We start from the raw sequence: 11,809 nt of genomic DNA on the forward strand, positions 1-11,809 counted from the left end.
TCAAAGGAATCTGCTACTACAACGGAGAAAGGAGAATCTGGAAGAGTAATGTTTACAGATACCCTGAAAAGAGGAGACACTAATGTTTACGGTTGAGTTACAAATCTTTTTGTATCACTTGACCTCATGACACAAACCAGAACATCAGCAGATGTGGCACCATCTCGACTGGCAAAAAAAAAAAAAAAAAAATGAGACCAGATGGACGAGTTTGGACAAATTTGTGATCTAAATCTGTTTTTAAAAAAAGTTGTTTTTTTCAGTGTAAGTAATCTAGTGTATTTCACATAAACTTGACTGTGATATAATTTTTATACATGTACATAATTAATAGATTTTTTGGTATAATTTGGAGAAAAATGAAAGAGTTTGGCCGTTGATGGCCTAAGTGCAGAGGCCAGAAGTTCCATGGAGATTCACTCCACCCCAAAGAATATCATGTTTTTAAGCATGTTTTTGTGGGATCTTTCACACAAAGGAGGAAATATGTACAGAAAATTAAGCTAAAAATGAAATTTCTGAGTACTTTTTAATTCAAATTGTTGTAAATCTGGAACAAAACTTTTAGGTTTGACGTATACGCTACATTCGGTGGGCTACAAGCTCCCTGCTCCGCTCCATTCAAACGCATCCACTTACAGACAAATAGATCCATGCATGTCTTCATATTCCGCATTCGAGCTGCCTGGATAACTCCAATGTTGCTAACCATTGTTGTTGCACTAGTAATGTTAGGATGGGGTTGTGAGAGGCTGCAAGCTAGTGGGACAGAGGGTCAACAAAGGGATGATGGGAAATGGAGATGGGCTTACTCCACACTGACAGTCCTCCCCACAACTCAGAAGTGAATTTCTAATGAACTTCTGCTGTTCTGCAGAAATATGTCCTAGAAAACAACACAGGTTTTTCGATTTTGGCTAAAAAAGGATTGTAATTAAAAATCCACTGGGAACGCTTGAAAATAGATTAAAAGTGGGACTTAAAGTAAAACCTTATTAGTTCTTGAACTTTGAGAATTTTGGTCTAATACCAAAGGTTATAAAGAAGCACAATCAACTGCAACAGCGCCTCCTCTCCCCAACCCAGACAGCAGCAGCCACAGGAAGAGAGGGGCGCTGCACTGCAGAGTTGTTTTATTTACATTTCAATCTTTTTTACATGAAATGAGTGGTGTGTCTAACTGTTTAACAAAAAAAGTTATACATGATCACTGCAACTTGGTGCCCTCTCCACCAGATGGCGCTCTAGGCAGCCGCCTAGGTAGCCTACATAGTCAAACAGTTTCCAGAATCATCAGCCAGTATAGGAATATAAATAACAGGTGGGATGTTTGCTTTGGTCATAGAAAAACTATCCTATTAGAACAAACTGAAAGTAAAATCTATTTTTGAAACAAAGACGGATGATTTGTTTCTTTATATCAGTTATGTTTTATGTGTATCATTTGCAGAAAAACGAGAGGACAGAGTTTGCTCATCATTGATGGAGTCAGAGAAGCTCCATCCAGAATCATCAATCTCGAATATTTATTTGACACAAATGGTTTAAAGAAACCTGAACTTGCTGGTTTTCTACATTCTCAACACGAAACATGTTTAGCTGTTGATTAACTTCTGAGGAATTTCTTGATTTGACCTTAATTTTTCTCTGTTTTTCTTTGGTTGTCTTCAGGCTAATTTCCAACTCATTTCTTGTTTCCTGTTTGTTTTAGCTGGAGTTTGCAGCAGCTGAGGGGTTTGTCAGTTTGTGTCCGCCGCTGAAACTGTTTGGATTTGTGAAGGTTAGTTGCATTATAGCCCAACAAACACATTTTCTGATCAAGATGAGGCCTGAACATCAAAGTTGCCCTGACCCATGCAGTGTGAGAACAGCAGCTGGTGAGTTTCTCTTTAAATGTGGGAGAGAAAGAGGGAGTGAACATTGGTGGGGGGGAAGCTGACGTGCAATTATAATGTACACAGTCCCCCGAGGACAGGCAGAAAAGGAAAAATGCTTAATTTTGTAGGAAAGAGAGATGATAGATTGACTAAACTCATTTCTGCGGAAAAGGCAAGTATTTACTTCCTGTCAGACTGAGAACCGCCAGGCACCACAACAGAGGAGGTGCCTTTTCATGTGGCCCAGTTTGATCTCACTTTGATTTCTGACTGGCTGAACGTCAACAGGCTTAGAAAAATATTTTTAAGAATCAAGAAGTTTTGCTTTCTGTGTTTTTTCTGTTTTCGTTGGCAGCTAAGCTTCAGACTTTCCCTGTTTGAGCTTCCTGCTGACACTAACCTGCTGCTGCCCGTCAGTCTCCTGCTCTGCTCTGACCGGAGGAGTTTCCTGTCTGATAAAGTTGACAGCTTTTACATCCTTCAGGGCCAGCAGACCTGCATCCTTTAACCAACTTTCACTGATACATCTGTTTATCCGGAACCTTTTAATGGTTGGCTTCAACAGACATGTCTGTGGTCTGTTTATCATTATTTAATGGACTTACACATTTGGCAACTCAAAGTATTTAGAGGAAGAAAATTGTGAATCTGAGATGTATGACTTAAAACATCCAAACGCTCCCATTTTCTCCCATATTGGGGTTAACCAGCACAGATGCAGCTGGTTTTTGGGTTGTCCGGGCCCAAAAACTTCATAGAGATGCATCTTAAGTAGCTCATCAATCTGAGTATCGATAGTATCGATAGGTGAAGCATTGATTCTAGCTTGAGGAGATCGATACTTTCGATACGTTCGTACAGACAGCAAATAGCTTGAATGTATTTACCGACTTAATGCAAGCACAGCTTCTGTCTGCAGTGTTCCTAGATTGGGCAGAAATCCACCCAAATTGTGCAGGAAACTGCCCAATCTGGCAACATTATCTAAGCACCACCTCCTCATACTTCAATAAAGAGCCACATATTTGCACCAATGGTAGGATTTTTTTGTTGCGTTGCTTACATGTTACATTACAGTGTTGGTTTTGTTAACGTTTTTCATTAGCGACTTTGATATTATATTACTGCTTTAGTTTTATTTTTAAATATGTTTGTGGTGCTGTTATACTTCCATTTTTATTTCCTTTCTTTTTTAATTGCACTAGTTACTGTTTTCTTCTTATTAAAATGGTGTCATGCTGTTATTAAAATATATGTTTAATGTATGTTTAGTACAGATTGGTTTAATTAGCTAATAAACATTTTTATTTAAGTCTCAGACTTGTGTTTTATAATACACTTAATAAAAAATGTGTATTTCCAAAGCTACTCTTTAATACAGCATTTCAAGAGAAAAGTATCAGTATCAACAATACTACCCCTGTAATTACTTCGTATCGGATCGACACCTAAATTCCCAGTATCGCCCATCCCTACATATCAGGTGTCTTTTGGCTCGTGCTGCCACTTTAAGGAACGTCATGAACATGTAACGTACCATTGTTGTGCACGTGGAAATTATTTAGTGAAATATTTATAAGGCTAATGTAAGTGCAATGCTGCCTGGATGCAGTTGATACTTAAGTATCACCACAAACTGCCTATTTCCCTCATTTCTAACTGTCAAGTTGTGTGCAAGTAAATCACTCGTCACTTTAACAATATTTACACGTCTGTTGCACAGTCCACAGGTTTCAGAGGTTGAAAAAAGGAACATTTTGTACAATGTCTCACTTATTTCACATTTATTGACCCCTGTGTGTTGTTTAAGTGTTCGCTACAACCTGTGAGCCTCCAGCATGCTGGTAGAAAAACGTGCATAAACATTTTGGCTCGACGGGCTCAAGGAGCGATCCAACACCTTGATATTTATTGTGGGCCACTACATACCTTGTACAGGTTTGCCCATTGTTCCTATCTCCACCTACGAGGGGAGTTGTGACTAATATATTTCCCAAGTCAAATGTGGCCTGAGTTCAAATTTCCCACATGCTCCTGTCATAAAATCAATAATATGTGGCTCCAGCACTGTCAAAGAACTTTGATTTCCTGATTGTGACTGACTACGTTATGTGTCAGGAAAAAGCAGATGAAGGACCCAAACGCAAGAGACCAGGCTTGGTAACAGGAACTTTAAACATTTAATAAATTAACCAAAACGTGCCAAATACCCATGGAGACCAAAGTGGAGGCAGAGCAGAGCAGATGACCTGATGATGAGTAACTGAAAACCAGACACTTAAATACACTGAGGGTAATTAACTGAAACGAAGACAGCTGTGGATCATGACAAACCTGAAACTGATGTGACTGAGGGACAATCCAAAACAGAACATGACCAAAACACATAAAATAACTGACAAAAAATAAACCAAAGTCCATAATCCTCACATTATGTTATAAGCTGTTGTAAACCTGAGGCGACGACCTGTGGCTACTTGACCTTCAGAGCCTTAAGGGCCAAATGTGAAGATTAGATTTATTGGTTTCTGTGATCAAAACCACAATAGTTTGTACTACTGAAAATGATAACAGCTTGTGTTATTTTCTTGTTCATATGATTTAAATTTAGAAGTTTATAGTGAGTATTTAATTGTGAAAAATATGTAACATTTCATATGAACCCATATTTAATGTTCACAAAAGGCCTTTTTATAGACAGACTTTATCTGTAATTGAGAGTTAATTTGGTCCGGATTGAGTCCTGGGTCAGGAGTCAGAGCTCTGACTCTGGTCATCGGCGGGAGCAGTTCCCAGAGTACTGTATGCACTTCATCTCCCAGCAGCCCCAGCTCACAGTTCCTGGATGCTGCTCACCTGTCTCCAATCTGACAATCACCCACCTGTTTTTTCAGCAGCACTCAGTGCGAAGTATTGTTTTGTGCCGTCTTGCCTGCATTACCGAGCGTTTCTACCTGGACCTGATCTTCACTGATTGCCTGCCCTGACCCTCGCCTGGACCCTGACTACTCTCCTCTTGGATGATCTTATGGTCGTGATTGACCTCTGCCTGTCTGACTCAGATTTAGCTTTGTAGACTTTTGGCTGTGATTATTTCCTGTCTGAACTAATAAGTCTGCTGCACGTGGAACAAGCTGGCTGCCTGTTTGTGACATCCTGAACCTTGCTTTTGGTCTGTACTCTGACTGCTGTCAACCAGACATTTCTGCTCCAAACCAAACTTGTAAAGAAAACCATGTGACTATAGGTCTCTTCAGTCATTGGCCAAGAATTACAAGGGCAGGGGATACCAAGGAGAGAAATAAAATTGAATTTTTGCAGTCCTTGTCCGGATAGTTCACTTGTTCCAACTTCAAATTTTGCTTATCAAATTTGAACATCTGTATCAACGTCTTAAAAAACACTTTTTACTGCTACTTTGGTATGCTCCGACCATGGAGCGTATTCACACTGAGGAGCTCAGTCCGATTGGAAACAAACCAAGACAATCTCAAAAGATGGGACACAGAAAGCAGTTCCTGGTCCGCTTGGATCTATTCAGACTGAAAATTTGTTCCAGATTGTCAGGTAAAGGGAATTCTGGTTCACTTTAAGCAAACCAAAAGTATCCAGACTGAATACATTTATTCTAGTCTTCAGATTCTCAGTAATTTTGGCAAAAAAAATAAATAAAATAAAAATCAGTTTTATTTTCATCTATGGTTAAGAACTGAAAAGTATCCCACTGGAATGAAATGTTTATGAATGGTTCATTTGTATTTAATGCTATTAGGGTTCAAAGAAGCTGGTTGGCCCTAAAAAAAAAGCATTAGTCTGATGATTAACCCTTTAACACCTGAGGCATTGCCGATGACAGATAAACACAAAATCTTTAACATATGGTAACGATCGACGACATCCCAGCAGAATCTAAAGGAGAAAAGCGGCGACGAGCCGCTTTTCTCCTTTAGATTCTGCTGGGATGACGTCGATCGTGTTAATGGTTGAAAAGTTACAGTAAATCAAAGAACATAAACACTGAATCTATAGAATAGTATACCAGCAAAATACATTTTCCAAAATATATCAGTTAAGGAGCTGATAAGCCTTAAAAATAAGCATAAAGTTTATTGAAATACAAGTATTTAAGTTTCGTTTCTTTCACACTTTTTAAAGGAGCAGATCTGGTGAGTCGGCTTCACGTTACTGCGTGTCTGCAGGTGTATTTATTCTACTAAACTGTGTTCACACATTATATCCCCACAGGAGCATTAAATCCTGTCATATAATTAGAACCTAACAACTGTTTCTTATCAAACGCTTCATATTCACTGGATGTTCCTCCTAAATACTTTAATGACACGTCCTCTCCAGAGGCCGATATCAGACTGTGGAGAGTTGCGCTTCCGTCTGGGAGGGTTCACAGTTTTCCAGAGTTTTCCGTCTCATGTCGGTTGTTTGTTCAACTCCAGCTGACATGAGTTAATTACAGTGACAGACAGAACACAAAAGAAAAATCCCATAAAGGCAAAGAGCGGATGATCAAATGTCAGGGTGCTTTGATGTGATCCAGGATCCAGTCTGTGTTTGTGTTTCACCTTAGAGCATCTCATTACTCACTGTTCCCTTCAGAGTCTGAAGGTCACAGTTAAGGTGCTTCGGCTCATACCGACTCACTACGTTTCCCTTGGATGTTTGGATTCTGAGTAACTCCGAAATGCCCGCATGCAAAGAAAACACCTGCATGACACCTTCAGGTGTTTTATTTTGTTAGACCGAGCTGTCAGAATAGAACGCATGGGGGCCGTGACCTCTGAGGCGCTTCAACTCCAGGTGTCAATCTCGAGGTCCGGCCCTCTGCTGGTTTTCCAGAAATCCTGTCTCATCTCCTACCTGGATCAGGTATGTTGTTTGGCCAATAAGAAGTGATGCACTTGAGGCCTGGAATTGCCCACCCCTGATCTATACTTTAGATGAAATGCTTTTCTGCTACTTTTAAACCTATATTGCCAATTATCATGTTTGATACACACATTTCTGAATCACATTTCTCATTAGTATTGTCAAAACTTTCCATAAAACCCCAGCTTTGTTTGTGTTTTCTGCCCCGTAGTTCATCATTATTCCACTAGGGGCAGTAGAAGGGCTTTTCCTGCTCTTTTCAAAATGGCTGCTTCCATGAAAACTTGGCCGGGAAAACTTTTGCCAACTTTCAAAACTTTATAGGGAGAATAACTCAATCTATTGTTATTCTTTGTTTTACATGTCTAATTTTTTTTTAAATAATGAATTATTTTTGCGGCTGCACGGTGGCGCAGTGGTTAGCGCTCTTGCCTCACAGCGAGAAGGCCCCGGTTCGACTCCCGGCTGGGACCTTTCTGTGTGGAGTTTGCATGTTCTCCCCGTGCATGCGTGGGTTTTCACCGGGGACTCCGGCTTCCTCCCACCGTCCAAAAACATGCTTCATAGGTGAATTGGTGACTCTAAATTGTCCCTAGGTATGAATGTGAGAGTGAATGTGTGTGTGATTGAGGCCCTGTGACAGACTGGCGACCTGTCCAGGGTGTACCCCGCCTTCGCCCTTCAGTAGCCGGGATAGGCTCCGGCACCCCCGCGACCCCGAAAGGGCAGAAGCGGTCAAGAAGATGGATGGATGGATGGAATTATTTTTGCAGTTACAGTAATGTCCATATTTTTACATCTTAAAAACATATCCAATCACCCAATGTCTGATGATTGAAACAATCTACATCTCATAAAAAACATATATTGCAGATTTTCTTTGGTGCATTTCATTAAATCTTTAAATTTTCTGTCAATTCTTTGATATAGTGGGTTTTACAGAATTCTGGGGTGGACTTGGGAGTTTGGGGGCCCAGGTGAACAAAAAACACTGTTTAATTATTTTAGTCAGGCTTTACAAAAGAAGCTAAAAGAAGCAGAACATTTAAAAAAAATAAAAAATTGTAAAATTTTGACTTCTTCATAATTTTTCAACTTTATTCACATTAAATTTAGACTTTTTTCTCATAATTTTATTACTTTAATCTTATAGAATTGTATGACTTTATTCTAGTAAAAATAAAGTTCCTTTTTTTTCTTATAATTTTCAATTTTTTTGTAGCACAGTTTTGACTTTTTCTGATATTTTCAACTTTATTCTGGAAAAAATGTGTTGACTTTTTTCGCTTAATGTTACGACTTTACTCACGTACAACTTTGTTTTTTTCCCCATAGTTCATGATTTTATCTTCATAACATTTTTTCCTTGTAATTTTGTTATTGCAGTTCTTGTTATGTCTTCCAGTACTTCAAGAAGTGCCACTAATTTCTTGCTTTCTTTGTTTTTTTGGTGCTTATTCTTACTACTTTTTCTGTTTTTATCTGTTTGAAAAGTCCTTCCCGGCCTGCTAGCTTGCTGTTGATGGAACATTCCATTTTTGGAGAAGGGCTGGGGAGGATGAAATACTTTCACATTAGCAGTCTTATGCCATTTCTGTGATTTGGGTTTTTGGTGACACTGTTATATAAGAATTATTTTAGATATTTGCATTAAGTGTTTATGGCCCCCAAAGTGTTGGGGGGCCCCAGGTGATTGTCCATCTTTGCTTAAGGGTAAGTCCGCCCCTGACAGGATTAAACCTCACTGTCGGGACGTCTAACTTTCAATTTTCACTAGATCTTAAAAGCTTTCTTATCTAAAGTATGAATAATTGCTTGACTATCCCCTTGACGCCCATTGATGTAAACACGCATCAAACTCCAAATTTACCATAATTCCGCATCTACTTGAAAGCATAAACATGAGGGAATTTTTTTCATTGTTGAAACTAAACTCTGGAAAAAAAATCTTTAAAAAACATCACCTTGTAAATACTATTACATAATCTTCTTAAGCGTTGATTACCAAAATTTCTACAAACTTCAGGGAAGTAAAAACACTTTTAAGAGCAGAACTGAAGGCAGGAGGAGGCAGTCTGTTGATGTGACTGCACAGAGACAGCACTCCAACAAAGGTTGGCTATAAATGTGCCTAAATAGAGGTGTCACTGCACTTTAAGAGCTCTTTGACCCTGTGGGGGCTTGTTATTCTGCACTTTAGACTCCTCTTCAGACTGAGGGTCCCTACTCCCTGATTATCACTGTGTGATACCCCTCTCAATCACAGCTTCTCTCTACCTTAACTTTTACCATTTTTGGCAGTTTTTGCCCTGGTTTCTTTTCCCTTTTTTGTTCATATGGAGCAGCAGACAGGATGATGAAGCCAAGAGTTTCCAAAACTCACAGTTTTACTATTTTAAAGTTTAGCTCTCATTAGGGAATGTGATTCACACATTTGTCCAACGACTAGATGACCAGGCTGTGTCATTTCAAGCTTTGATGTGAAAGCTGAGGGTCAACTTTGCGCATTTTTGAACACAACTTATTTTAAAGCAGAGATGCTCCTGTAAGTCCCTGGGAAAGCCTCTTCTGACCGGTCCCCAAAAGCAAACAACTACAGATAAGTGCAGTATGTCTCACTTTGTCACCTCAGTGCCAACCAGCCCTGACCTGAACAAGTCATCCAGCTAAACAAGTCTCTCCATGATGTTTTTGAAGAACATACTCACCAGATATTTGGCACACGCGCCGGTAGTCCTCGCAGCAGTCGCCGGTCTTCTGACAGTAGGTGTCACAGTAACACACCGTTTTCCTCCAGCTGTACTCATAACATTCATTGTTTCGGCCGCTGCAGCACTTTAGGCTCACCCTCTCCCTGCAGCCCGCCTCTGTCCCCGGGAACAACTCGCAGAAAAACGCCAAATATCCACAAATTACGAACCCAAAGCGCGCAGAGCTCCATCCATGCGTTCCCATGGCGAAGCTTTCCTGGAACCACCTGCTGCACGCGCTGTGAGGCTCTTTTTCTGATTTAAAAAAATCCCGAATGATGTCACGGTAAGTATGACACTTTCGTTTTAAAATTCAAGTGCAACATCGCTGTGGAACTCCTGTTGACGCACACGACTGATGCGTAAAAGTAGAGCCTCTTACGCACCAGCTCCACTCTATTAGTCAGTCGGACGCCGCCCCTTTACAGCCATGCTTAAGGCTGGTCTCCTGTAAGGAAACCAGAATCTCATGTGATTTTATCAGAATGCACGCGAACAGATGACAAGTCAGATCAATTTAAGCCCCAATCACTCATAAATTCAGCACCGCGGACAGCGACTTTAAAGAACTTTAAAAGATTTTAAAGAAGAAAAACACAAGTTTGTCAAAGTGATATGCTCAGTGTAAAACTAATATGGAATTCAGCTGAAATAATATATGCAAACATTTGTAATATTTGTTGTTTTGATCCATGAAAAAATGAAACTTCAAACATTCATCAAGGTTCAAGAAATAAAAAAAAAAGAAATTCTCAAATTTGAAGGCTTACACTTCTCAAAAAAAACAACATAAAAATCGGAGAAATCAATGTTACATTTTTGTGCACCAAACTTTACTCAGCAATATCTTTAACTTTTAACATTCTGTTTTTATTAGAAAGTTGAATTTGGTAAAAAATGCAGCAAACAAAACATTGGATTTTCTTTGATTTTTGACCAAATATTTGGAATATGAACAACAGAAATTAGTTTTCCTTCAACAGAGATCACGGACCTGTGTGGTTTACTGTCCAAAGATTTTTTTCCCTAATAATCTGGCATTCCACTTTCAGCAGCAGATTGGATGAGAGAAGAACGGAGTGATGATGTTCAGCTGAAGGAAGTTGGTGATCGCTTTGATATTCTTCATAAAGCTCCTTTGTACTAATATGAAGAAGGACTAGGCATCTGTCATCAGGGAGAAATGTGCGTGCGCGTGTCAACCTTGGAGGAGAGCCTCCTTGTAGTGTTTGATCCACGTCTCCCTCTAGTGGACGAGATCCGCATTGCAGCAAGTTTAGCCTGTGAGCTAATTTAGTCAAAAATGTCCAATTAATGAGTCTGATGGAGCAAATAAAATAACTGGAAGAAACTGGAGGTTGATATTGTTGGTTTTACCTTTAATAAGATATTTGAAAGTTAATATATAAAGAATCTAGGGTCTCATAGTGCTGGGACGATTGTGTTAGGAATTAAGGGCATCTAACGTAAAATCTTTGCCAAACCAAAAATAAAAATCAGACCTGAAGCTGATTTGCTGTGGAGCCACCCCTGAAAGGGAAAAGCCAAAAGAAAAAGAAGAAGATTTAAACTTTCTACATAAATCAATGTTCTGAAATGATAGCAACAACCTCACACAGCAGTGACACACAAACTTGTCGTCACAAAAATAATATTCTGACGGAAAAATCCGAAAATATTTGATTTTGTCACCATAGAACACATTTATAATATTATGTTTTATGACCATCAATTCATAATCAACAATAAAAAATGAGTGTGAAAAATGTATAACTTATACAAAAACTAAAAGACAGTTGTGCCATCACCTACTTGGCTATAAAAAAAGCATAAAAATCCACAAAGCAGTCATGAAACACTCAAACTTCAGAGAGTTTCACATCTACAAATGGAGGAAATATGACCTTCAACCATCCTGTGAAGCTGCTCCGAACCTTTTGGATCTTCCCACAGCCTCATGTGAAGATTCATTTTCAATGTTAAAACATGTGAAGAGAAGAAGCGTGTCATATGTGCAAAAAGTGATTTTACTGTAACCTGTTTCTCTTGCCAGAAAACTCAAGACAGAATGAAAGGAGGAGATTTCACTCACCTGGGAAAAACCAGAAAAAGGCAGAAGACTTTGGAAGGGTTTCAAGTGACAGGAGGAGAGTGGAAGGCCAATGAGAGGATCTAAATCACTTTTACACATAATATATGGAAGAACAAGACACACCACAGCTTAGAATTGTTTTTGTGACGGCCAAGAGTACAAACTGGCAGTCAAGGCCTTCACTTCCTGTTTGAGGGTTGGGCCTAAGG

The 11,809-nt window shown here is 39.4% G+C and overlaps 1 protein-coding gene across 2 annotated transcripts in view; it reads right to left on the reverse strand.

The window, feature by feature from the left end:
* The window catches only part of si:dkey-178e17.3 (somatomedin-B and thrombospondin type-1 domain-containing protein), a 21,697-nt gene extending 11,722 nt beyond the window's left edge, over positions 1–9,975 (reverse strand). The window contains exon 1 of one of the 2 annotated variants that reach the window (XM_024274737.2): positions 9,467–9,975. In XM_024274737.2, coding sequence (XP_024130505.1) covers positions 9,467–9,713 — 247 coding nt within the window. In that variant the 5' untranslated portion in view covers positions 9,714–9,975. The remainder of the gene's footprint in view (positions 1–9,466) is intronic. The other variant, XM_024274736.2, reaches the window with a different exon arrangement.
* Positions 9,976–11,809: the final 1,834 nt, after the last annotated feature.

The sequence above is a fragment of the Oryzias melastigma genome, linkage group LG9 (genome assembly GCF_002922805.2).
Source record: "Oryzias melastigma strain HK-1 linkage group LG9, ASM292280v2, whole genome shotgun sequence".
Taxonomy (NCBI): Eukaryota; Metazoa; Chordata; class Actinopteri; order Beloniformes; family Adrianichthyidae; genus Oryzias; species Oryzias melastigma.